Here is a 27,928-nt window from a genome sequence, read left to right as displayed (position 1 = left end):
GATCACACTGAACACCCCCACTAAGTACACATTTCCTAGCATACAATGATCAGTTAGCATCGTCCCCCCCGCTTTTTAATATTTCATTGCTTCATTATAGCTTAACGTCATTTTGTTAAACTATTGTGTTATTTTAGACATTAAAAGCTGCTTTGAGTGGAAAATTTGCCTGGTAAAGTGGGGTACAAAACCAATCATTCTGTGATTAAAAGAAGAAGAAGAATTCTGCAACAATCCAAAAACCCAATACTGCAACCTGCATCAATTATGAAATGAACATTGTAATCCTATATGCCATATGTAATCTCCTCTACTTGACAGGGTAGGCATGTATAGGATTGCGAGGTAAGTTAATTTGCATGTCATCCTGCATTTCACATAATTTACAGCTTGCACAATTTAATTCAGCTTCTGCTAGTCATTCTAAGGAGGAGATTTGCATAACTTTTTTAAAAAAAACTTAGTCATGCATGGTAGACTGGTTTTTGGGTGTAAAAATGATGTCAGTGGGGGGAGCAGTGGAAACAGCTCCATAAGCTTAAAATCACTCGGGGGGGCGGGAGGTTTCCCAAAAAAAGCTAAACAACTTTGTGGGTGTCAGGAATTTTACTTTTAGAAATATGGCAACCCTAATGCATGGCCCTATTCAGCAATTATTACTATTCATTGCAGAGAGATGTAATCCCAGAGAGATGCAAGGGACCAAGAAATTACTCAGTACAGTCTTTGAGATATTACTATGTCTCTTGCCTAGGTTTACCACAGTAAGGATAATAAACAACAACAACTTATTTATACTCTGCCCATCTGGTTGGGTTTCCCCAGCCACTCTGGGCTGCTTCCAACAAAATATTAAAAATACAACAAAACACCAGACATTAAAAACTTCCCTAAACAGGGCTGGCTTCAGATGTCTTCTAAAAGTCAGATAGTTGTTTATTTCCTTGACATCTGATGGGAGGGCATTCCACAGGGCGGGCGCCAATACTGAGAAGGCCCTCTCCCCATTCACCATCCCCGCAACAAGTCATGAGCAGATTCTGCTGCTTTCTCATCCTTTTAGAGAATCAGAGTGCATACATTGCCCTGGACATAAAAGTCTGTTGCATCAGGGGAAGTTTGGTGTTGAATTCCAATGTGTTAGATAACAGCACATGGCGTTCAAACAAGACTCACCAGCAAAGTGGTTTCTGCTGGAATTTTGATTCCTTCAATGACACATTCCCTTTCTGTCCAGCGGACAGTTGCTGGAGCTGGTGGATATAACCGCAGGGATTCTTTGAGAACCTAAGAGAGTAAAGGTAAAAAGAGCCATTTCTTTTCAACAACTAGCATGATTTGTTAAGTGGAAGGGTTGGGTTTTCATCTGGAATTCTTCCCATAGAAAGTCAGTTCAGTTACAAATTTATTGGGGCTATTTGAACTAATAACTTGTTCTCAGCCTTAATTCCCCTGTAAGTTTCCTACTTTGTATTTTTCTTGCGGAAGGGGAATAAAAAAAGAAATCTACAGCACAAGGCTACACATGCCTACTCAGAAGTACGTCTCAATGAGCTGCTTTGGAGGCAATGGCAAACCATGGTTTAGTGTTACAAGAATTATCTCCCTGGGTTTGACTGCTCCCTCTTTTCTTCAAACACATCCATGAGCAGTTAAAGTTTCAAAAGATTAAACAGCAGAGTTGTACCTCAGAAGTAAAACAAAATCTGTTCTGGAAGGCTATTTTACTTCCGAAATGTTTGGCAATCAAAGGGCGGCTTCTGATTGGCTGCAGGGAGCTCCTACAGCTAATCGGAAGCCCCGTCGGACATTCAGCTTCCAAAAGAACGTTCGAAAACCAGAACACTCACTCCTGGGTTTTGATCGGTTGGGAGACAAAACGTTCGAGAACTAGGCTGTTTGAAAACCAATGTACGACTGTATTTAGAGGTCTGATGACACACTGAATTGTGGTTCATCTAAACCAGAAATCGAAGTTTCTGATGTTCTTGTTACCATACCAGAAGAGAGGGAAGGGAAAAGTGTAAGAACCCAGCGAGAAGCTAGGCTTGCTCTCTGAATGCTATGCTGTGGCCAAATGCAGCCCCTGTGTTCAGTGGGTCTGACTCGCAGATAAGCACTCATCAGGGATGCAGACCAAGATTGCTCATTTTGCAGAACCTGAAAAAGTGAGCCTCATTTACCGTTTCATTGTTGTAGGAGTATCCTACTAGCAGCAATAGTTTGTTATCTAGTCCCCAGGAGAGACTGCCAGTTCTCCTAGCTCTTTAAAAACTGAAAATTAGAAGACATGGCAAACACAGCAAAAACTGGCATGCTGTGCAAGGGAAAGGATTGCAGGCCCCCCCACCCCCCGTTCAAAACAATGTTCTCTGAGTGCTTGGAAAATGCAACGGTAACAGAATATAGAACAGAACAGTTTATAGAATTTACGGTGGAACCTTTGGCCATTAAATCCCGCCGTCCAGTCAGCGCTTCCCTGCATAGTTCTGCTTGAGGCTGACCTGGGCAGGAAAACAGAGTTGCAGCAGCGGTCCTGCCGTCCGTGTGAGATAGAGGGATAAATCAAGTCCAGAGACAGTTCGTTGGTATCTCTAAAAGTGTTTATTTACACAGCAATAAATCCATCAGAACTTTCCGGCATCTCTCCGTGCTTAGAGCACAAACAGCTTCTTTGCAGCGTCTCTCAGTCTAAAGTGAAACCAACTCACAGACAAAGACAGACAAAGCCTGTGACGTACGGCCCTGCTTCAGGCCACTCCCCAGATACAGGACACCAAGGAGTTTTAACCCTGTAAACTCCAAACTCCACACCCCCTCTTGTCCTGCATCTGGGGGAAATAAGCAACAATGCTCACCCCAAACACAGACCTTCACAGAACTCCTCATGCTTCTGGAAGGATAATGGCTTCGTGAAGCCATCAGCGAGGTTCTTGGTTGAGGGACAGTATTTTAGAGTAACTAGCCCCTCATGAACGCTCTGACACACATTCTGAAAACGTATGTCCAAATGTTTGGTCCTGGCCCTAAATTGCGCCGTCTCGGCCAATTTGAGACACGGTTGATTGTCTTCATGCACCACGATGGGCAGGCAATGTTCTCCACAGAGTTCCTGGACCAAACACGCATAGAACGCCAGCTCTCTGCAAACCTCAGATAGCGCACTGAACTCAGCTTCAGTAGATGAAAGCGCTATGAGACTTTGCTTTCGGGACCTCCACCCAACTACTGAGTTCCCAAACTTCACCACTAGGCCTGACACTGACTTGCGGTCCTCAAGGATTCAGCCCAATCTGAATCCACCCAGTCGGTCAGCTTGACACCACCCTCAGCTGACATCTTGAGGCAAAAATCTTTGGTATCTTGCAGGTAACGTAGCACCCGTTTAACACCATTCCATTTTTTTTTTTAAATATTTTTATTAAATTTTCACATTTTATAAAGACAAACATACACACACAAAGACAAAGACAACACGTATAAAAATTTCATAACCTTACTTTCCTAACCCCAGTTCTTGACCTCCCCCCATCCCCCCTTCATACATCCTAGTTCAGTTACATTAACTCAGCAAATTCAAATCTCTCATCCATTGCATATTATTACTATATCTAAATATATATGTTTTTTTTTTTTTTTTAAAAAAAAAACCATTTACTTAGCCAGATTTTACTTATCCAATTTTCTTATAAAACATTAAAGCCTTTCCTAAGGTCGTCTCGAGTTCCTTCCACGAATTTCCCTTTAATCTTAAAAATAGGTCATAATAATCAAACACAAAAGTCATAAAGATTTAAAAACAAATTCTCCTTTCCCCCCCCCAGCCCCGGTTTCTGTCCCTTCCAAATGTCCCCCCATCCATAACAACAGTTTTTAGCCTGGGTTCCTCACATCTGAGGCCTTTAAGTCCTTGTCAGTCTCTCTTTGCCGATCTTGTTGGTAACCCTCCTCATTGGTCCTCAGGTTTCGGGGAAATTTCAGCTCAGTCTCATCAGAATTTCTTCCATCCAAAGTACTTGACACCAGCTGCTGCAGAAGATCAACCAGTCCATACTCAAATAGGAAGCCCCAGTCGTATTTCTTATTTCTTTTAAAATCAGGTATTCCAGATGTTCCAGGGGCTTCCTCCCTCCTCTTTCGCATCTTTCGCAGATTTGTAATCCAAGGGTCTTCTTCTTTGTATTCTAACAATGTAGGCTTGTGGTTGGTAGTCTCCATCTGTACTAGCCCTTGCTCGCTCTCCCCCTGTTCCGAAGTTATCTCTTCTGATTCAGCTGCAGACTTTTCCACAGTCAAATCCATTGTACCTTCAGCAGAGTCATTTATTTTAGAGTTCAAGGTTATGAGTTGTTTACTCATGACCGTAGTCTGCTCCTCCAGTTTTCCCACAAGAAAAAACATTCTTTCTAGCTCTGCCTGTAGTTTTCCATCTGCAGCCATTGCAATGTTTCAATGTTTCCCCTAGGGGGATTCTAGTTACTTAGTAATCTTTTCCAATAGTCCTTTACTTTGTTATTTCCCTACTTTGTTTCCAACCACTTTAGTTCGAATGTAACAAATTAAGTCCAAAAAGTGTTAAATAATAGAGTTTTTCACTTTCGCTGCCCGTTTGACAGCTCCTTTGACAGCTGTCAAACTCCTCGTTCCTTGTTCTCCAGCTCACATAAAAGGACACCCCCGGGTCTGGGGGGGTTCAAAAAAGACAAACTTCTAAAAAATCACTCTTACTCTCCAGCACACATCTTCTTCTGTCAAATTCATGCAAATCTTATCTTTTACAGAACACCAAGGAAAGAACTCTCCACCTTAGTTCTCCGATCTTTGCTTTAAATTTTCTGTAGGCAGGGGGGGTGCGGACTTCCCTTTAGCACATCCCCCGATCGTGCCGAATTCAAGGATAAGCTTTTTAAAGTCCAAATTCCAATCTACTCACGGATTAATTAGAGTCCGAATTTCAGGGAAGAAAGTCAGCGGTCTCCGGCCATGGCTCGCGGCTTCGCTCCACTGCAGTAGCGGTCTACTCACAGCACCACGCCACTCCCCGTACCCTCTCCGCAGCCTTTAAAAAGGCTCTTCGTGGGTCGGGGGGGGCGCTTTAGGACCCGTTTAACACCATTCCAGGCCTGCACACTAGGACTTGAAGCCTCTCTACTGAGCAGATTGACAGCAAACGCTATGTCTGGTCTGCTCCACTGTGACAGATACAGTAGACTACCCAGAGCTGACTGAAAGCATTCAGTATTTTCGATCACAACGCGTTCTACTTGCTGACATTATTTCACGTAACCAGCCTCCATGGGTGTTCTGCAACCTGCACACTCAGACATCCTGAACTTCTCAAGCAACTGCTCAATCTTGCGCCGCTGCTTGAGCTTGAACCGCTTTCCAAGTTCCTTAGCAAACTCCTCCACTTGTTTACCTGTCTGTGCCATGATCAAGATATCATCAACAAAAATCTGAGCAGCTTGCTGCATCTCACCTGAACCATTAAGGTAGAGACAGCTGTCCACAACACTTCTCCTGAAACCTAGCTCTTCTAAGGCTTCACTCAGACACATATTCCAATTTCTGGCAGATTGGCGTAATCCATAGATGGATTTGTGCAACCGCCACACGGTGCCTGGCACACTGACTCCAAACCCTGGAGGAGGGAGCATGTACAACTCCTCCTGGAGGTCTGAGTTCAGGTAGGCAACATCCACATCAAAATGGTTCACCTTCCAACCTCTCTGTGCTGCACAAGCTAAAAGCGTTCTCAGAGTCTCGGCCCTCGAGGTCGGCGAATAGACCTCTGTGAAGTGGACACCCTTCTTCTGTGTGAATCCTCAGGCTACTAATCTAGCTTTATATTGGGGTTCTCCAGCTTCTGTGGGTTTAAGACGGTAAACCCATCTGCAACTCACAGCCTGCTTTCCAGCCAGCAACTGTATGAGTGAGAACACACCAAGAGACTCCATTGATTTCATCTCCTTCTGCATCGCCTCACGCCATTTGCTAGCTTCTTCCTGAGGCAACTTCTGAACATCCTCAAAGGATTCAGGTTCACATCTAGCCACACCTACCCAGACGCTAGTGGCTTCGTACCTTTCCAGTGGCTTTCCCTTGGTTGACCTTGCTGACCTCCTCAGCGTGAACTCTGGAACTGCGCCTGATTCACTTGGGCCAGCCACACCATCCCGTGTCAGAAACCTTCCCCTCTGACCTTCTGCGCCTTTTCGGCCTCACAGCTGGGTCTGCTGGCGAGGATGGCTCACTCCTTGGCTCAGATTTGACAGAGACCTGTGGAGGGGTCTTGGGACTCCCTTTTGGAGAGGTTCGGAGCCTCTGCCTTGGAGATCCCATTTCTGGACTCTGTGGCTGTGGACTGTCCACCTCAGCAACAGGTTCAGCTTCGTCCTCCTCCTCTTCCTCATCTGAGTCAAACAGAACATCCGGGTTCCCGTGAAGACGTTTCCACCCACTCTGCTCACAAAACTCAGCACTGCTGCTAATAAGCAGCTTAGACTGGTTGCCAGTAGGGTATGCGAAATGGCACGCCTTTGAGCCCAGCTCATAGCCTACAAAGATCATTTTCCTAGATCTTGGTTCACCCTTTCTGCGAGTGGCCATTGGAAGGAGGACCCAAGCCTCACAGCCAAACACACACAAGAAATCCACTTTGGCCTTGACTTCCGGGTCGGCGCCATCGCCGAATGGCGGACTCCCTCCGAGCTCCGGAGGGAGCCTGCTGGGTAGGGGTTGGGTCCTGCTGCGCCGGCGACGCGGGGACCCTCAAAAACCATGGGCGGTGATGCCCATGGACTTGGTGACTCGGCGGGCACCGTTTGCGCCCCCCGACCCGCGAAGGAGCCTTTTTAAAGGCTGCGGAGCGGGTGACGGGGTGTGTGTGGTGCTATGAGTCCACTGCTTCCCCTGCCCAGCGAAGCCGCATGCCATTCGGCGGAGAGCAACGACTTCTTCTTTGGAAAATTTTGGATTTGGATTAAAAAGAACAACCCGTGAGTGAATTTATCGGACTTAAAAGGAAAAATTTGATTTACGAATTTGGAGCGAGCGGGGGAGGTGCAAAAAGGAAGCCCCCCCCCTGTTGTAGATGTCTTAACGCAAGGATTTGACAACTAAGAGCGAGAGATGAACTTGTTTATTTGAAAAAAATTAATTTCACGAAGGGAAATTACAATAATTGTGCTGGAGGAGAAGATTGGTTTGTGAGAATTAAAATGCAACTCCCCCGGGAACCGGGAGCGATCCGTCATGAGAAACTGGCGAAGAGACACAGAAACTTTGACAGCTGTCAAAGTAGCTGTCAAAGCAGGAAAATAAAAGAGAACTTTGTTACAATGGCTTTGCTGGTTAGATTTGTTACAATTTGGACATAAATTATTGGAAATAAAGGCAACAAGTTATTTGACTTTTGGGTCTGATCTGGAAAGAAGTTAAGTTACCATATTCCCTCTAGAGGGAGGTTGGGACATTGCAACAGTAGCAGCAAGTGAAAAAATACTATGAAATTGAGCAGGATTTGTTATCTCTTGGGAAAGCTGCAAAAACGAAGCATTATTTTGTCTACAGAGGTTTCTACACTAAAGGAGACAATGGATTTATCTATTGAAGAAAGGAAGGGACTTGACGTAAGTTTATGTTCCTGAATAAATAAAGCCTCTGTGGAGAACAAGAAGTTTCTGAATTAGAAGGTTTTTGCAGCAGAACAGGAAAAGAAACCTGAGGAATAAGAGCTGGACTAAACTCGAAGTTGGAACATTTGGGACATCCAGACTTTAAAAGGATCAAGAAACAGAATTTGAGTTATACTCTTAAACATAGAGGTCAGGATGGAAGAAGAATGATCTTTTCGGAGAGTTTCTCCGAGATTGGACTTTCAGAAACCAAAAGCTATCAAAAGACAGCAAAGTGGAACTGAGACATGGACGTGGGTTCTCCAGTTTGGCAGTAGACAGATGGATGAACTTTGGGGATCGGAACCGGGAAAAGGGGGAGGGAGATTTGGAATCCAAAGGCTGTAAAATTACATATTTTTTCTTTCTTTTCTTTTCTCTTATTTTTTCTTGTTCTATGAAAATAGGGGAATTCGTGGAAGAGAATTGGGGTCGAGCTTAGGGAAGCATAAAAATTATAAGGAGAAATGGTTAAATAAGATAAATTAATTTTGAATAAATGGGTTATTTATAATTATAATAAGGTTTTAAAATTTGGGGTAAGAATTTGTGGAATTAATTTTATGGAATGGGAATACAAGAAGGGGAGGGGGAAGTGCGGGAAAGATGTCAACGAAATTAAGTGTAAACTTTATTCTTTTCTTTTTTCTATCTTTCCTTTTTTATTCTGGAAACTTTAATAAATATTATTTAAAAAAAAAGAAAAAAGAAATCCACTTTGGGTTTCTTCCCATGCAGCAGAAAGTAGGGCGTGTCTCCCACACTTGAATTCAACACCCTGTTCTGAACAAAGCATGCCGTCTTATAACTCTCGGCCCAAAAGCGCTGTGGCAGACCCGAGTCTGCCAGCATAGCATTCGCTGCTTCCTGTAGGGTGCGATGTTTTCTCTCCGCAACCCCGTTCTGTTGCGGAGAGTAGGGGGCAGTCAATCGATGACTGATACCTTTCTGCCTGAAGAAAGATTGCAGCGCAGAACCTGTGAACTCCGCCCCCGATCAGATTGAAAAGAAACCACCATGGTGGAGAAACGCAGCTCTACCGCTGTGATCCAATCCCTGATCAGTGCAGCCGCCTCCCACTTGTGTTTAAGTGTAAACAGCCAGGTGTGTCTCGAAAAATCATCAATCAGAACCAAAACATGCTTCGAACCAGAGAAGCTACCTGCATCGGACCACATAAATCTGCATGAACCAGATCAAAGGGTTTGCTGGTCCTCCTTTCTGACCTGGGATATGTGCATGTTGTAATCTTTGATTGCTTACAAGCTTGACAATCTAAGTATTTATCACATGCCTTGAACCCACACCCAATTGTGTTCTCTGCGGCTTTCTTAACATATGACCACCCTGCATGCCCAAACCTGCGATGCCACAAATGTAAACAATCATGGTGTGGTGGTACATTTGCACACTGCACTTGTGCTTCTTCAGGGGACTCTGCAACAGTAGCATCAGTGACAGGCATCTGCACCAGAAAGAGCCTGTCCTTCCCCTCAACACTGTGGAGCTTCTTCCCATCCCTGTAAAAATAACACATGTTGTTAGTAAACACCACATCAAACCCATCAGCAATAAGAGCTGATACACTTAAAAGAGAATGAGCAAGCTCAGGGACCACAAAAGCTTGCACCTCATTGACGAGAACCTGCTCGCCATCCGTAAATAATCAGTCTCACACCAAGATGGGTTGAAGAAGTCTGGCCGCAGCTCTCTCTAGAAGCTGCTGGAGCATAGCCTTTATTGTGTAAAGTCAGAAAGATACAAAATACAAGGAATCCCACTTGTTCTCAGCCAGCAGATAAGGGCCATCGCACTAGACCACGTAGACCATCAGGCTATGTTACGTGGACCAATCATTAGGACAGCATGAGCTGTCCACGCGTTGATCATGCTCCAAGCAATGCTTTCTGCTTATGAAATCACCTTGCAATAATGAACTTTTGCCCATGCTCTTATGGACAAATGACCATATTCCCACACCTCATGATCTATAAAGGGACAGTATAAAAAACCTGTCTGAGTTAACTCTCTTAGAGCCATCTGCCATCGTGACAAAACGTCCAGATTTAACTGTCTTGCAATTTCTCAGGAGCCCACCAGATGGCACTAGGCTGTGGGTCGCTCCCGTATCGACAACAAGAGACAACGTGGCTCTCTGGCTGTCTTCCTAGGTTGCCATGGCGACGCTCGCACCCCCACCTGGGCCTCTGCCAGTGTCCATCCTGGTTGCCATGGTTGCTGCAAGGCCTCTGCCGGTGTTCTCACGCTTCGCCGTCTGAGAACCGTCGCTTATCTGCCTTCCTAGCAGGTGGCTGACCTTGCATTCCAGAGCCTCTGCAGAACAATGCCCTTCGCTGTTGGACTTCGCCTCGGAGCACAAACAACTCTTGGAGACTTTGGCTTTCCCAGAGCTCTTGGAATGGCCTGCACCCCCACTCCTGGGTGCCCAGCTGTCTGAGGAACAGACTGCAACTGACTTCCTCTTCCCAGCTCTCAGCCTCTCTCCCGGACCATCGCACAGAACCTTGGTTCTCGAACAGCTTAGTTGACGAACAAATTAGCTCCTGAACACCAAAAACCTGGAAATGTTCCGGTTTTCAAACGTTTTTCAGAAGCTGAACATCCGACACGGCCTCCACTTGTGTGCTGAAAGCTCCTGCAGCCAACTGGAAGCTACGCCTTAGTTTTCAAATGTTTTGAGAGTCAAACGGACTTCCAGAATGGATTATGTTTGAGAAGCAAGGTACCACTGCATAAAGGAAGCACAACCTTAGAAGATCTGTGCACAAGAAATGAGTAACAGAGGCATATTTATTCTATCATGCCTGTCAGGGGTTCGGGAGCAGAGGCACAGGGGAGAGAGGAGGCGGAGAGCGAAGGGGAACAATCCGAGGGCAGCGTAGGAGAGTATGACAGTGGGCCGAGAGATTCCATGAGCTTCTCCAGCGATTCGGAAGATTCCCAGAAGGGGGCACCGATGGCCAGGGCAAGGGGGGTCCCGGGAGGGACGCACCAGAAGCAAGGGGCCAGCGGCGACTCCCAAAGCAGCAGCTGGAGATCGGAACCAGCTTCCCCACCAGAGCGTAGCGGGGGGGAAGAGTCCCACGTGTCAGGGCCGGCTTCCCCTCCAGTGGGGAGAGAAGATGAGTCAGGGCTGACCACGCCCCTATCGCTGAGTGAGGGAACGGGAGGGAAGTCAGACCCAGCTAGCCCCCCCGAAGGGGGAAGCAGTGACAGGAGCAGTGTAACGGTCAGGAGGAAGGTTGCCGGCTGGGCGCGCGCGCCAAGTTCAAATGTACAGGCGCGCAGGACAGCAGGGAGCTCGGATTGGGAGCCAGGTCCTAAAGCACGCCGGAAGCAGGGGGAAGAATCCGGGGAATCAGCATCAGAAGAGTCCAGAAAGGGCGACAGCCCAGCGGGCAGACGGACCCAGAGGAGAAAGGAGCAAAGGAGGAGGTGGAGCAAGGCTAGGGTCGTGAACTGGTGTCTGGGGGGAGGAGATTCAGACGGAACTTCAGAGGTCTAGGGTTGAGACGTAGAGCTGCGCGCCGCGGTTTTGAAATTGAAACTGAACCTTAATAAAGACTTTTGTATATAGCAAGAACTGGCGTTGGTCCTTTGTGAGCTGGGACCTCGGGCAGCTCTGACAATGCCCAAACGAAAGGACTACATAGTTATGTGCAGTAAGGAAGCGATAGTTAATGCAGTGCCCTCCCACCATCCCTAACCACTGGCTGGTGACCTGTAATCCATAACATCTGGAGAGTACCAGATGTGGCTGCTCCTGCACTAAGGGATTTTCTGCTTGCACTAGTTGAACTTCCCTACTGCTACAGGGATGGACCAGGAAGAATTAGAGTCATTGCATATCCAGTGTTTGAACAGTTAAAAAGGTATCACAGTATCACACTTATTCTTCTGGAGGCTGATGAAGCAGATAAGATTTCTCTGCACTATGAGAATTCCTTACGAGAAACTGAGATTTCCCCCCCCCCTCATGGTGTTAATATTACAGCTAAAGAACTTTGAGATATTCTTTCCTCTAAAACAAGGCCTCAAGTTTCATCTTAAAACCAATGTCTTACTCTTAATGGCTGGGCATCTAGGAGCTTTTCAGAGCATTCCCCAAGTGTACCTGTGATAAGTATTTAAGCTCTGCGAGATTTTCATAGGCAACATCTCTCTTCACCCCAACGACCTCGTCCACTTCAGCCTGAAGTCTTAAGAAGGAAATGCAGGAGAAATTTTACTCAAATGTCCGTGGATTGTTTATTATGCTAAAAGGCAGACATCTACCTTTGAAAGTATCTGTATTTACCATATTTTTCGCTCTATAAGACGCACCAGACCATAAGATGCACCTAGTTTTTGGAGGAGGAAAACAAGAAAAAAAATATTCTGAATCCCAGAAGCAAGAACAGCCTTCATCCCGCTGCCCTGAAGAGGCTTCGCGCAGCTAAGCCAGAAGCTAGAACAGCAAGAGGGATCACTGTGCAGCAATCCCTCTTGCTGTTCTGGCTTCGGGGATAGCTGCACAGCCTTCATTCACTCCATAAGACGCACACACATTTCCCCTTACTTTTTAGGAGGGAAAAGGTGCGTCTTATATAGTAAAAAATACGGTATCTTCCTAGGACTAAGCAGCACCATAATTCACTCACACAGTCAAAATGCATATTGGTTTGGTTCGTCCAAAGATAAGAAATAATTGCTCCCAGATCATAGCCAGTTTAGGTGCCCTGGGTGGTTACAATCCAGGACACAGTTTAACACATATAGAGAGAAGGGAGATGCAACACGTATAATGGTTGGAATGTTGGACTAAAACCTGGCAGACCAAGGTTCAGATCCTCACTCAGCCGTGAAGCTCACTAGGTGATCATGGGCCAGTGACTCACTCTCAGCCTAGCCTATCTCACAGGGTTGTTGTGAAGATCAAATGGGGAGGAAGAGAACTCTGTGCGCCACCTTGAGCTCCTTTTCCTTTCTCCAGTTTCTGGATATAACATTAGACATACACAGAGTGCATAAAATAATTCAATGGACTGTCAGTGGGTAGGAGGGACCTGCTAAAAAATAAAAACACAAATAAATGAAGAATAAAAGGGACTTGCGAACTTTACCCACTTCTTCAATATGTCAGGTTGCCGTCCCAGTTCCAATATGGTAAAAGACAACAGGTTGGCAGTGGTGTCGTGACCTGCAGGACAGGAAATCTAATTACTTTATTATTACGATTTATTAAATTTCTATACCACCTTTCATTTGAAGATCACAGGTCAGTTTACAACCATACATACCCAGTTTAAAAGGCCACAGATTGTTTAATTAGCCAAAGGCCTGGTTGAAGAGGGACATTTCCGCCTGGTGCCTGGAGATATATAATGAAGGCGCCAGTCGAACTTCCCTGGGAAGAGCATTCCACAAGTGGGGAGCCACCACAGAAAAGGCCTTGTTCTCATGCTGCCACCCTCCAGATCTCTCACGGAGGAGGCCCATGAAGAAGGGCCTCAAAGGATGATCGCAGGGTCTGGGTCAGTTCATAATTAAAGGATGGAAGGGAAAACGGAATATAGATCTACCAACCTGCAATGAAGAAAGTGACGAAATTGTCCAGGAGAATTTCAGCATCGCAGTCCCCTTCCTCAGCTGTCAAGACAGGAAACCAAGAGTGAGGCTGACCTCCCTGCCCAAAAGGAAGCCTCTATGACAGATGCCATCCAACCTCTGCTTAAAAACCCCCAAGGAGAGAGTCCACAACATCCCAAGGGAGACTGTTCCACTGTCAAACAGCTCTTACTGTCAGAAAGCTCTTATTGTCCTACTTGCCCTCCTCTGCACAAGTTCCAGCTTGTCAACATCCTTCTTAAATTGTGGCACCCAGAACTGGACACAGTATTCCAGGTGTGGTCTGTCCAAGGCAGAATAGAGTGGTACTATTACTTCCCTTGAGCTGGACTCTACACTTCTGTTGATGCAGGCTAAAATAGCATTCACTTTTTTTGCTGCTGCATCGCACTGTTGACTCATGTTCAGCTCGTGGTCCATCAAGACCCCTAGATCCTTTTCACATGTACTGCTAGCGAGCCAAGTGTTCCCCATCCTATATTTGGTCCTTTCCAATTCTATGATTCCTTGAAAAAAGGAGTCCCCTACCCACACATCATACTCAATGTTGTGAGATTGTGGAACGAGAACTTAAAATTTACAGCATGTACCATCTTAAAAGAAAATACAATGAAAATGGTGTACCCATGGTACTTGCCACCCGTGAAATTGGCAAAAATGTTTAGGATGAGAAGTAAATTACGCGGGAAGTGTAAAGATAAGGATGGTGACTTTTACCACATGTGGTGGTCATGTGAGAAAACAAAATCGTTTTGGGAAATGATTTACAACAAAGTGAAAAAGATGTTTAAATATACATTTCCCCAAAAGCCAGAAGCTTTTTTGCTGGGCTTGATGGGAGATGAAATTGAAAAGGTGGATTGAAGGTTATTTATGTATGCAATGACCGCTTCTAGAATTTTGTTTGCCCAAAAATGGAAAGTACAAGAATTAGCAGTTGTGGAGGAGTGGCAGATGAAGATGTTGGAATATGTGGAACTAGCAAAACTGACCTGCAGGATCCAAAATTCCAAAGAGAAGAGACTGGAGTAAATTTATGGATTATATAAATAACACAGAATAGAAGGGGAAATTGGAGATTACTGTGGTTTTTAACGCTGGAACTTACACCTCTAGGAGACAGGGCATTGAGAGACACACCAATTAATCAGCCAGTCTTTTAGGATAAAAGATAAATAATAACTGTAGGAACCTGAAGATACTAGCAGGACTGAAATAAATATTACGGCGTGGACTGGGAAAATAAGAAGCGACTGCGGGAAGTAAATTGAAAAAGTAAAACTATTTGGAGGGAGGGAGGGAAGTCATGGCTCGGCAGAGCGGCAGATAAGGAAATGAGTGGACGATGGATGAAATTTATTGTATTTATTTGTGTAAACCAGAAAATTAATAAAAAGCATATTTAAAAAAGGAGTCCCCTACCTGCACTCTTCAGTATCTGAGTCAGAATATCCAATGGGATCTCCTCCCCGTTCTGGATGGCTTTGCGTCTCTGTTCGATACACTGGCTGCCAAAACGGCGCAGCAGCAGCAAGCTCTCCTGAACCTCTTTCACTTCTTTCCTGTACTTTGGCAGATACTGGACAGATAACAGATACTATCATGAGGAGCAGAGCAGAGCAAAACCAAGAACATATTACTGGACGGCGTAGCTGTCAACAAAAGCCACCTGCTAAGACAGAAGATAGCTGTGGCCCATTGGCGGTTCATGATCCCTTAGACAAGCATCCTTTGTGACCAGCAGGTGTTGAATGGTCCATTCCAACATATCAGAGATCGCTGATTGATCAGCAATAAAACGGCTATGCAAAATCTATGCGGGTCCTGCAGTTGTAACAAGACACTCTGGAAACAGGAAGAACAGGGCAAGCCCAAGCAAAAATGTTCAAGGCATATCTAGTGGCGCAGGAATGCTGGGGTGCAAAAGAACTAAGTGATAACATCACTTGCCAGTTTCCCAAAAGGATTTGTCCAAGACTCTTGGAATAAGTTTGACAAGCAATAATGTATGTTTCAGAGAGGGTCCGAGTTCCACGAGAAATGCCTGCACTGACCTGAAATGATGGATCGTGTGACTGACCCAGTGTTTTCATGATCATGGAGATCGCATGCGGAAAAGGCGTGCTGTCATCATGCAGGGTGTTCAATTCAAGGCCAAAGGCTGCCTGATAATGTGAAGAAAGGGGATTTAAAACATCTTTGCATTCTGCCATCCTCCTTTGCAATTCAAGCTTGATCTCTGTTTCTCAAGCCTTTTAAACACCAAAGAGGAGGAAATGTTTTGGTACATTATACCTGTGGGGTTCAGCTTGTTTCAAGTTCACAAGAGAGTTACAGGAATGTTAAAAAGCCCTTGGTTTTTTGGTCAGAAACACAACAGGCTGTGTATGCGTGTGTACATTTTGTTATATACAGTGGTACCTCAGGTTACATACGCTTCAGGTTACAAACTCCGCTAACCCAGAAATAGTGCTTCAGGTTAAGAACTTTGCTTCAGGATGAGAACAGAAATCGTGCTCCAGCGGCGCAGCGGCAGCAGGAGGCCTCATTAGCTAAAGTGGTGCTTCAGGTTAAGAACAGTTTCAGGTTAAGTACGGAGCTCCGGAATGAATTAAGTACTTAACCCGAGGTACCACTGTATTTACTTAACATATATAAAGCCTGCCTTTCACCTGAAGGTCCTGGCACAGAAATATACAAAAATAAAACCAAAATTAAACACTATTAAAGCCAGCCAACATGAATTCCATACAATTAAAACAGCAACAGCAATTAAAAAATAGGTACAACACATTGTTATTATTCTGAGGTCATCTTTGCATGTCTTATGCAGCTGGGTGAAAGTTGAGCTGGGGAATCGCAGCATTCCTCTGGATACTTGGCAAAAATTATTTATTTGTGCTGTGGCTCTATTCAACAGACATGCAATGTAAGATTTCCTTTCCCTATGTGTTAGCCCAAAAGGGTGAGGGCTTCCCAACACCCTTTTCTCCCATATTAAACTTGTCCTTTGTGCTGCCCTTTGACTCAGTTTGACTCAGAATGAGAGGCATCCCCTGCTCCTTAATGAAAACAGGAAATTCATCCGGCGAGTACCTTTGCAATGATGTCCAGCGTCACGCGTTTCAGCAGGCTCATCACATCCACTGCAGTTTCTCCATCGGCTTTTTCATCCAGCACCCTCATAAGCTCTTCTGTTTGCTCGTTAAAGGGCCCCATCAAGCCCATCAGGAAACTGTGAAATTAATAAAATCAAGCAAAGGCAGGACTTTGCGGTCAAACTAAATGCTGTCTAAGGTGTGGAAATGAATACGGTGGTACTTTGGGTTACATACACCTCGGGTTACAGACTCTGCTAACCCAGAAATAGTACCTCGGGTTAAGAACTTTGCTTCAGGATGAGAACAGAAATCGCACGGCAGCAGCAGGAGACCCCATTAGCTAAAGTGGTCTTCAGGCTGAGAACTGTTTCAGCTTAAGAACGGACCTCCAGAACGAATTAAGTACGTAACCAGAGGTACCACTTTATAAGAGCTAACTGGATCAGACCCATGGCCCATGCAGTACAGCATTCCGTTCTCACAGTGGCCAAGCAAGCAAGACCCAAGCACAAGGTTATTCTTGCCTCTTGTGGCTTCCAGCAACACACACAGAATTATTTCTGCCTCCAATATGGAGGTGAAACACAGCACAGCTACTTGGACTATAGCTTAGCATGAACGTGCTGGTTCTCAAGATTGTGGCTACTTTGCTCCTCTCCACATTTGGTCCTCCTGCTGCTGTGAGCTAAGCTGTGGTTTGTCTTAGTTTATTGCCCAAACCCACACTCATGATTTCTCTTGCACCAAACTGCAACCAAGGCTTGTCCTTGGTTTTACACTGCCTATGGTTTGTCTGGAGGGAGACAAACCATGAATCCTGTTTCAGACAACCCGCTAAGCCAAATCATGGATTAGCTCACAGCAGCAACAAGAGAAGAAAAACAGTCACAATCGGCTCTCCAGAAGCCTCCAGAATGTATGCCAGAAGCATACATTCATGCTGTTTGGGTTAGTGCTATCTGCAAATTGAGCCATAAGCACATTTAGAGATAGGTGGTTAGGTTATTAACATGAACCGAAATGCGCAGCATCACTTAAGAAAAGACATTCTGTTAATATCTACTTGCGACTGAAGGCCGGGTCCATAATTTTCCGCTGCTTGTGCCAGTGGTCATAATCATGATCAGTCAGCAAGCCATTTCCAAAAAATCTGAAAAAAGTTGGAGAATTTTTATTACTATTTCAGGACCAGTTTTGAAATCATGTTCTGACCCACTGTCCTGTAATAATGGAATACTGAATGGTATAGTTTATGTAAAATATGCAGGGATTTAATTTATGCAAAATGAAGCATTGAAAGAGAAGAAGGGAAGTCACTGATATTTTAAGATTGTTTAAATGAATATTCTAAAATGTAAAACAGAAAATTTCATTAAAATTACAGGAGGGAGAAAACCCAAAATGCATAATAAAAGCAAGCACAAAAACATAACAATACCCCACCCCCAGCAACACATTTAAAAGGGTATTGGATGTTAATCAGCCCAAGACTGAGTTGAAGAAGAACTGACCTCTTCTCTGATTGACAGGGCTTCCAGATCTCCCTCCAGTGTCAGTTCCAGAGAGTGGGAATAGACTCTTGGGTAGACTTTTGAGTTTATCTTGTCTCCTACACTGTTTCAATATCTGTATGAAACCGCTTAGAAATGCCATCCAGCACTTGGGGGTCTGTTGTCACCAATTCATAGGTTCGACACCTTGATCGCACAACATTTACTGCACTTTTTATTTATTTGTTTATAAAAAAAATATGCGTATACTGCACACTCATAGAAAATATCAAAGTGGTGTACAAAATAATCGTTTTAAATGACAGGCTCATCTTGAAAAAAAAATAAAAAATTGAGAGCTGAATTGACCTGTCCACATAAAATAGGTCTCCCAAGAAATGTCTGAGAGTTAGCTGTGAGGATGACTGCCAAATCTATGCTGTGAGGGTGGTCCACAGCCTGGGACTAAAAGGTAAAGGGACCCCTGACCATTAGGTCCAGTCATGACCAACTCTGGGGTTGCAGCGCTCATCTCGCTTTATTGGCCGAGGGAGCCGGCATACAGCTTCCGGGTCATGTGGCCAGCATGACTAAGCTGCTTCTGGTGAACCAGAGCAGTGCACGGAAACGCCGTTTACCTTCCCGCCAGAGCAGTACGTATTTATCTACTTGCACTTTGACATGCTTTTGACCTGCTAGGTTGGCAGGAGCAGGGACCGAGCAACGGGAGCTCACTCCGTTGTGGGGATTCAAACTGCTGACCTTCTGATCGGCAAGTCCTAGGTTCTGTGGTTTAACCCACAGCGCCATCCACATCCTTTAGCCTGGGACTAGCAAAGCAAAATACTGAACTTCCAGCTGAAGCCAGTCAGTGCTCTGTTAAGATGGGGGGACAATGAACAGTGCTCCTCAGGATATTCTCAGTGACTGGGATGGGATATAAAGGCTCAGGTGGTCCTTAAGGAATCCTGAACCCAAGTTATTCAGTGCTATCCATTTCTGCATATAACAGAGCCTGAAGAATCAATAGAATTTTCTGAATCAATAGAATCAATAGAATTTTCTCATCCCACACGCCACGTATATCTTAGCTATGTACATCTTACCTACCGTACACCGCATAAATTAAAATAACGTCCATATATAAATGGATCCTTTGAGTATTGTGGTAACATCAGGAACTCCTAAAATTAAATCATTTGGTCAGTCCATATTCACATATACTGTATTTTTCCATGTATAACACGCCCCCCCCCCATGTATAAGATGCCCCCTATTTGGGGGGACTCAAAATTAAGAAAATGCACTATGCACTATCCATATATAAGACGACCCCTTATTTTAAACTTCAAAAAATTAGGAAAAATTATAGTCTTACACAAGAAAAAATATGGTAATTCATGTGGTCACAATGAATACCCTCCGCTAAAATTGTGAAGAGGGAATAAGATATACTGTACAGGGCTTCCTCCATCCCACCAGTGTTTAGAGTGTGGGATTTGGGGTATTTAAATCTGGGGTGGGCTGGGAGGTCTTCACCTTTCTGCCTTGAGAGGGTTCAATGTGTGAAAGTTCACCCAAAAAGTGGTGTCAGAGTATTTCCCCCCAAAAGTTTTAAATGCCTTTTTGTAAGACACATTCTGTAGGTCTGTGGAGAATCAACAAATGCTGTTTCAGAGAAACCTCAGATATGTATAACTGGGTGTGGGGAAAATTGTGGAAGGTTGATGATATAAATTTCACAGATTGCATACTATTAAGAGAGAATTACATGAAAATGATGTATAGATGGTATGCCACACCAGTAAAAATGGCAAAGATGTTTAGGAAAGAAAATAACAGATGTTGGAGATGTAAGGAAAAGGAAGGAACATTTTATCCTATGTGGTGGGAATGCAAACGCATTAAAATATTGGGAAACGATATACAATGAATTGAAAAAAATGTTTAAAATGAATTTTGTTAAACACCCTGAAGTCTTTTTGTTAGGTATCTCAAATCAAGAGCTACCAAAAGAAAAATGGACATTATTTATGTATGCTACAACAGCGGCAAGAATCTTGATTGCACAATATTGGAAAACGGAAGAAATACCATCAAACGAACAATGGCAAGAAAAGCTGATGAACTATGCAGAATTGGCTAAGCTAACAGATAAACTATGAGAGAAGGACAAAAAGGACTTCAAAAGAGTCTGGGAACCATTTACAGTTTATCTGCAGAAACAACAGAATGGACTGGATTCACTGGCAGGATTTAAATAAACTTTCACAATTTCATTTGAGTAACAGATATTTCAGAGTAATGATAAGGGGTTTTATTTTTGTGTAGGAAAATCAGGATACAATAAATAAAACTAAATAACTCAGCAGAGGGGGAGTTGAGGGAAGTCCAGGGGAGGGGAGGGAGAATAACTGTAAATAACATGATGAATGAGATTTGTATCATTAATTGTTATAAAATTCAAAAAATATTCCAAAAAAAGAGAGATATGTTTAACTGGGTGTGAGGCTGGCACTCAGACAAGATGGACTTAGCAGGGAAGTTTGCTATTAGAACGTCATAGGGAAATCTACAGTTTACCCAGTAGTGGGTCCACTGTACAGGCAAAAACGTACCTCTTTAACCAGGCCTTTGTCTGACATTCAATGCCCTTTTAAAATGTGGAGTTGGGGGGATTATTGGGTTGCTCTTGTTTTTATTTTGGTGATGTATTGCAGGCATAGGCAAACTCCGGCCCTCCAGATGTTTGGGACTACAATTCCCATCATCCCTGACCACTGGTCCTGTTAGCTAGGGATGATGGGAATTGAAGTCCCAAACATCTGGAGGGCCAGAGTTTGTCCATGCCTGATATATTGTGATTTTATATCGTGATTTTATCCTGTGAACCTCCCTGAGACCTGCGGGTATAGGGCAGCATACAAATTTAAATAATAATAATAATAATAATAATAATAATAATAATTCTAAACAAGTTTACTTGGTATTGAATCCAGAGAACTTTACTTCCAAAAAAGCACACTGGGAGCACAGCAATCACTGAGTAAAAATTTATGATTGCTTTTCATGGCAAATTTGAAAGCACCACAAGGCAATTCCTGTGAATTGAACTTTTTGTTATCGGTCTATCTATGAACGCAGGCTCTCTGAATGAGTTATATCCCTCATATCCATCTCCTACCATTTCCTTAGTAATTCTAATTCCTGCACCCCTGCTATATTTAATCCAAATGTACAGAATTCTTCTACTGGGAAAACAAATGGTTTGAACCATAGGGATTAAACCAGAGATGCTGGGAAGTGTGTGATTCAGCAGTCTTCCTGAGCTACTTGTAATGTGGTGAAGTGGGAGTGGGGATAATTTAGTCCTCTTATAGACCACTTAAAGGTAAAGGTAAAGGGACCCCTGACCATTAGGTCCAGTCGAACGACTCATCACGCTTTATTGGCCGAGGGAGCTGGCCAGTATAGCTTCCGGGTCATGTGGCCAGCATGACTAAGCTGCTTCTGGTGAACCAGAGCAGCGCACGGAAACGCCGTTCACCTTCCCACTGGAGCGGTACCTATTTATCTACTTGCACTTTGATGTGCTTTCGAACTGCTAGGTAGGCAGGAGCTGGAAAGAGCAACGGGAGCTCACCCCGTCGCGGGGATTCAGACCGCCGACCTTCTGATCGGCAAGCCCTAGGCTCTGTGGTTTAGACCACAGTGCCACCCGTGTCAATAGACCACTTACTATATATTTAAAAATGTACTCAAGTGGTTTGTAATAAGGAGTCAGAGACTCCAAAACAACAAAGAGTCAAGATCTCTATCAGTCACGGCTTCTCCCATAGAATCCTGGGAGTTGCGTGTCGAGGTCCCCAAGCCACCCCCCAAATAATTCACAACGCACACTTAATTTTTGTTTAAGGTTTTTGGCATAATTTTGGCCACAACTTTATTTAAATACAAAACCGTGAGTGGTTGTTTAGGCATTGGTTAAGACTATCTTGTTACAAAAAGGAGCAATGCAGCAGCGAGCTGCAGCTGGCTGGAAAAGCCAAACAGGATGTTGATGTTTGTGACTGTACCGTGGGAGCAAAGGGACAGTCTATTCACTGTACTGAGCACCGGATGTTAGCTCAGTGTGTCACCTGACATGTACTGGAAGTACAGGGGTGGACTCTGTTGGGATTCAGAACTTACTGGGTTAATTTGTTCTGAGTTGTGCCTCCCATTCTGACGTTTGGAAGGAGGGAGGAGCTCTACTTGTTGTTCTCTCTTTGTCTCTGAGAGAGACGGACGCCATGAATGCTAGCAGTCCAGGAGAATCTGAGAAATGCTGAGCTGTAAATATTTGCTGCAATAAAGAACTGATGAATTTGGACACACAGGTGCTTGGTGTGTTTGTCTGGATCTGAAGCAGACTGCAACAGTTTTGTTCCGCTGTGCTTTTACTCTGCAAGGCGAAGCCGGAGAGAAGCAGGTCTGCGCAGCTTGCTCTGCTGGGCAGTAAACTGAGGCTAATTGGGGCTATAAAGTAATTAGCCAACAGATCTTATCACAGACTCTCTCTGCTGTTGGTGTTTGAAGAGTACGGACATGTTTCTCTGTACTGCTGCATAGACAGAAATAAAGACATGTAAATACATTTCTGTCTGTCTCTTTCCCCCTCCTGGGGAAGATAGGGAGGAGGGAAGAGTGGTGTGTTCTTCTCACGTCTGAGGAGGATCGCCGATAGAGACCCCGCCTGTCTCCTGCCGGGAGTCGCTGACAGGGAGGTCAACAAGTAATCTGAGCCGGGTGCCTGGAGAATGGCACATTCCTCTGACTAGGCTCGAAGATTACAACATCTGGTAGCAAGAGCCGGTGGTTCTGATCCATGGAAAGCTACGTGAGAGGTTGATGGATCGTTCTTCATCCTCTGCACCAAGAGAAGAAAGATAACGTCTGCGTGCAGCTGGGAGCTGAACAGACGGCTGGGCATCGAGACGAGCTGATTGCCAAGCGACGGAGCCCCAAGGTATGGAGGATTTATGGCTGTAAAGTGAACGCGTTAAGGAAAGTTTTCGGTTCACAAAAGTGTCTGCGTTAGAAACCAGCACTGTGGAGAAACACAGCCGCATGCCTTGCATACCGAGATAAGACTGGTATGCACAGTTGCTAAGCAATGGAAAGTCAGAAGAGTAAGCTTTTGCTGGCTGGGGGCTGGAACACGGAGTGTGTTTTGTCTACTTCACTGATCTTTGCAAGGACTTTTAAGCAGCTTGCGGTTTTACTGCCAAGTGGAGAAGGCAGTAAAAACAGCCAAGAGAGACTCTTGGAAATTTTACAGACTCTAGAGTGAGAACTGAGGCCTAGATTTAAAATGGATGCCAAGAAGGGGGGAGGCTTGCCTTACCCACCTCCCCTGACTAATGACAATTATGCCTCATGGTCTGTAAAGATGAAAGCCCTGCTTGAGAATCAGAGGCTTTTTGGGGTGATTGAGAACCCCATCCCTGCAGCACCAACGCAAGGTTGGAATTCACGGAATGTGAAAGCCAGGACGGCCATAATTCTGTGTGTCTCGGATTGTCAATTGGTGCATATTCAGGATTTGCAATATGCGCGAGAGGTTTGGGAGACGCTGCGTAGAACACATCAGAGAGATGCTGGTTCTTCAGCGTTGCTGTATTTTGAAAAGCTGACCAATCTGAGGCTTGCGCCTGATGGAGATGTTCAAGCGCACCGGACGGAGATGAAGTTTCTGCGCCAACAGATGGTAGAACGCAATTTCCATCTGCAGGAGGAAGTGTTTTGCTTCATGGTGATAAACAGCCTGAATCGGACTTACAAAACGGTTGCCAGTCAGCTTGGTTCCCTTCCAGCGCACGATCTCACTTCGGAGAGAGTGTACGCGGTTGTCCTTAATGAACAGGACAGACTTGCTGCACTGGAAGTAAAGGACAGGGGGAGGGAGGAACGGAGTTCTAGCTCCCCCACTGCTACTGCTACTGGAGAGGATGCTGTAGCTTTGAACGTTGTCCGATGTTATAATTGTGGACATACTGGGCATCTTCAGCGGAACTGTAAGAGGCCACGTCAACAGAAAGGAGCCAAGGGGAGCTCTGCAAGGCCTGAGGCGTCAGGCAAAAGTCGTACCAAGTCACAGGTGAAACCTGCAAAGGCTTTGATGTCGAAAGGAACCACGCCAGAGGTGGGGAACGCTTTTATCATTGACACTGGTTGCACCGTCCACGTGACCCCACACAGAGATCTGTTTTCGTCGTTTAAGAAGCAAAGCTTCACTGTGAAGCAGGCCAACGGTCAGGAGCTGGAAGCGACCGGAGTTGGGACTGTGTATCTTGAGAGTCTGAACTTGACTATAGACAATGTGTACTTGGTTCCTGAGTTGCAATTCAATCAGCTGAGTGTTTCACAGATTGCCAAGAAAGGACTAAAACTGTCCTATGATGCTGAAAGGTACAAGATCTACAAAGATGGAGAGTTGTATTTTTCTGCCAGAGAGAAAGATGGACTGTATTTGTTGACTTTTGATCAAAGTGATTACATGAAATGTAATTCATCTGATTCTAACATGATTTCTTTCGCAGGTGTGGCAAAGGACGCCAGGAAGGTCACCAGAGTCGACAGGGCATTTCAGCGGGTGTATGCTGATGTGATTGGTCCTCTAGCACCATCTAGAGGCAATGCAAGATTTTACCTTGTGTGTGTGGATTGTTTTTCTCATTATGTTTCAGTGTATGTTTTGAAAAAACCACAAGAAGCCTTAGAAAGGTTTAAAGAGTTTTGTGACAAGGTTAAAAATGTGCATGATGCTAACATTGATTGTCTTTTCACAGATGAGAAGCCAGTTTTTCTTTTACAGGATTTTCAGGACTTCCTGCAGGAGAAAGGGATAAGGCACAAAGTAGCTGTTTCAGCGGAAGCGTGGAACAGGGGTGTCTGTGTACGGGTGAACAAAGAATTGCAAAAGGGGATGCAAGCGCAATTGCTTAGTTCACATCTGCCACATGAGTTCTGGGCGGAGTCGTTAATGTCGTATTGTTATATGTGGTTGAGAAGGGTTTCAAAAGAATTGGGAAGTTCTCCTTTTGAGAAGCTGTTCCATAGAAAACCTTCTGTTGCCCATTTCAAGGTTTTTGGGTCTCATGTGAGGACAGAGGCTCCAGGTGGAGTTAAAAATGTCAAAGGCATTTTTGTGGGATATGAAAAGGGTCTCTACAGAATCTGGTCTGAATCTGAATCTGTCTGAATCTGGTCAGGTGATTCTTACAAAATTTCTAGAGAGCGCTCCTGAACAGGAGAGAGTAATTGTTCACACATTTCCCACAGAGGACAATTCAGATGATGATGATGATTTTACTCATTACAGTGGTACTGATGAAGACAGTGATAGCTCAGGGAGCTCAGTTGACACAGTCATTGAGAGGAAATCTCACACAATAGCTAGACCTTCACAGGTGGAAGAAGAACCACTGTTTACTATTGGAACTGGTTCTCCAAAGAGTCCTGAGACTGAACCAGTGAGCAGAGAGGATCAGCACCTCATACATAGGTCTGAGAGAGTTACAAAGGGTGTACCACCCAAGAGGTATTCAGAAGAGTTTGCCAACTTAGCTGTTGCATGTGTTGCTGTTGTACACAACCGAGGACAGGTTGAAACTGTGTCTAAGTCAGAGACAAAGGCACAACAGAGAGTTGCTAACCAAGGTAATGAAGAAGCACTCATTCCTTGGAAGCCAGACAACCAAAGAGGTACGCTGGGGAAACCAGTGGCGGGGAGTTCCAAGGGTAGAACTGTAACAACAGGGGAATGTTGTATGTATAACAACTGTTTGTTTTCCTCTTTGGATCAAGCTTTGCTCGCAACACGCATTGATTCTTTTGGGGGAGTATGTTACAAAAAGGAGCAATGCAGCAGCGAGCTGCAGCTGGCTGGAAAAGCCAAACAGGATGTTGATGTTTGTGACTGTACCGTGGGAGCAAAGGGACAGTCTATTCACTGTACTGAGCACCGGATGTTAGCTCAGTGTGTCACCTGACATGTACTGGAAGTACAGGGGTGGAGTTTTCTCTCTCTGCTGTTGGTGTTTGAAGAGTACGGACATGTTTCTCTGTACTGTTGCATAGACAGAAATAAAGGCATGTAAATACATTTCTGTCTGTCTCTTTCCCCCTCCTGGGGAAGATAGGGAGGAGGGAAGAGTGGTGTGTTCTTCTCACGTCTGAGGAGGATCGCCGATAGAGACCCCGCCTGTCTCCTGCTGGGAGTCGCTGACAGGGAGGTCAACAAGTAATCTGAGCCGGGTGCCTGGAGAATGGCACATTCCTCTGACTAGGCTCGAAGATTACAACATATCTGTCCCCCTGCCTGGGGACAGAACTGACTTCCGGGCACCACCGAAAGCCAGTGCGGGAAAACAAGTCGGGGAGAAATGGAGCTGAGTCACAGACCCTCAATTCTCATCCGCATGCTCCCCGAAGGCTTGCCAGCCCTAGTCCCATTCCAGGGATTGGACGAAAAGATGGCAAGCCCCAGGATTCCTTTAACGGAATTCCCTTTCCGCAGCAACCATGGAGGGGCAGGCCCAGCCTATCCTAACCCCTCCTCCACCAATTTATAACCAATGCCTAACCGCAACCTTACAAGTTGTGATGATTTGCTACGCAGTAGGCAAAAACCAAATCGCCCAGCCAATCAGCCAGATGGACAAAATTCCTACCAGGCCCCTGCCCCAACAGCAGACAACCTCATGACAGGCATAGCAAGGTCAATGCAACAACCCCTTACTCAAGGGCGGGTGGGCGGGTGATCCGTTGCATGCAGCAAAGAGAAAGCTCCAGGCTGCGTGCAGAGTATTTAAACATTTTACCCCTCCCACCAAAATTGCAACATAACTTTTACCCCAGCAACCCAGTGAACCAATCGCTGCCCCAGGCCATCTTTAGAGACCCTGCCTGGTAACAGAGGGGTGGCTCAGCAGACCCCACCGCAACACGTGCTCTCCATGAAGGAGAACACGCTTTGTAGTTTGATCAATGTGCTGGGAGTTGTTAGGAGTTACCTACTGTCTTCACAAAGCTACAACTCCTAGAGTTCCCTGGAAGAGGGAATGATGCATAATACACTGAATACTGGAATTTTGAAAAATCACTTTCGTTTCCATGCTCAGAGGGGAAAACCGCAAAATATACCTTTACTCCTTCAGGACTTAATACCAATACCATGACTCTGTGAAAGGCATTAAAACGCAAGATGGGTCCATATTCATTAGCCCTGTGAAGGCAGAAATTAGAACAGTAGTAAAAAGTGACCATACGATCGAGTTAATGACCATATTTATCTATCAAACAAGGTGTAAGAAATGCTGCTGCCATACTAAGCACATACAGTCATACCTCGGGTTAAATACGCTTCAGGTTGAGCGTTTTCAGGTTGCATTCTGCGGCGACCCGGAAGTAACGGAACGGGTTACTTCCGGGTTTCGCCGCTCGCGCATGCGCAGAGGCTCAAAATTACATCACGCGCATGCTCAGAAGTGGTGAATCGCAACCCGTGCACGTGTAGACGTGGGTTGCGTTCTGCTCAGGATGCGAATGGGGCTCCGGAACAGATGCCATTCGTATCCAGAGGTACCACTGTACTAGAACAAGAGACAGTGTATTTTTCTTTCTTTCTAAGGTCATTGCTGTGTAAAGACTTGAAAGGAAATTCCTGTACATGGGTTCACATTATATATATTAAAAAGCTGTATCTCTAGTGTCAGGGATATGAGAATATGTTCCCCAGCACACAGGGACAACTGGAGAATATATAAAATATTCGAGAGAGAGATGAACTGCCCATAGTGAAGGGGTACAGTTAGGGTTACCCCAGAAAGCCCTAAAAACTGTTTGTGAATTCCCCCCCCCCCCCAGCCAGGCCTCCCCTTAAGCATTTTAAAACTGCATTTTCCTCTAAGACAAAAAGCGTTAGCTAAGCAGTCCTCTCTGTAACGAAAAACACTGTAACAAACCTAGAGCTGAGAACAGTAAAGCTTTT

The 27,928-nt window shown here is 44.9% G+C and overlaps 1 protein-coding gene across 2 annotated transcripts in view; it reads right to left on the bottom strand.

The window, feature by feature from the left end:
* The window catches only part of LOC307200287 (cholesterol 24-hydroxylase-like), a 40,577-nt gene that overhangs the window by 6,961 nt on the left and 5,688 nt on the right, over nucleotides 1-27,928 (bottom strand). The window contains exons 3-12 of one of the 2 annotated variants that reach the window (XM_079948784.1): nucleotides 27,082-27,163; nucleotides 19,006-19,079; nucleotides 17,469-17,555; nucleotides 16,401-16,539; nucleotides 15,359-15,469; nucleotides 14,727-14,883; nucleotides 13,263-13,325; nucleotides 12,804-12,876; nucleotides 11,812-11,896; nucleotides 1,177-1,287 (exon numbers count right to left, since the gene is read on the bottom strand). In XM_079948784.1, the coding sequence (XP_079804910.1) occupies nucleotides 1,177-1,287; nucleotides 11,812-11,896; nucleotides 12,804-12,876; nucleotides 13,263-13,325; nucleotides 14,727-14,883; nucleotides 15,359-15,469; nucleotides 16,401-16,539; nucleotides 17,469-17,555; nucleotides 19,006-19,079; nucleotides 27,082-27,163 (982 nt within the window). The remainder of the gene's footprint in view (nucleotides 1-1,176; nucleotides 1,288-11,811; nucleotides 11,897-12,803; nucleotides 12,877-13,262; nucleotides 13,326-14,726; nucleotides 14,884-15,358; nucleotides 15,470-16,400; nucleotides 16,540-17,468; nucleotides 17,556-19,005; nucleotides 19,080-27,081; nucleotides 27,164-27,928) is intronic. The other variant, XM_079948785.1, reaches the window with a different exon arrangement.

This window comes from Podarcis cretensis, assembly GCF_951804945.1.
Source record: "Podarcis cretensis genome assembly, chromosome: 1".
NCBI classification, from domain to species: Eukaryota; Metazoa; Chordata; class Lepidosauria; order Squamata; family Lacertidae; genus Podarcis; species Podarcis cretensis.
The sequence above is the reverse complement of the archived record's forward strand: the minus strand, read 5'-3'. Positions and strand labels throughout refer to the sequence as shown.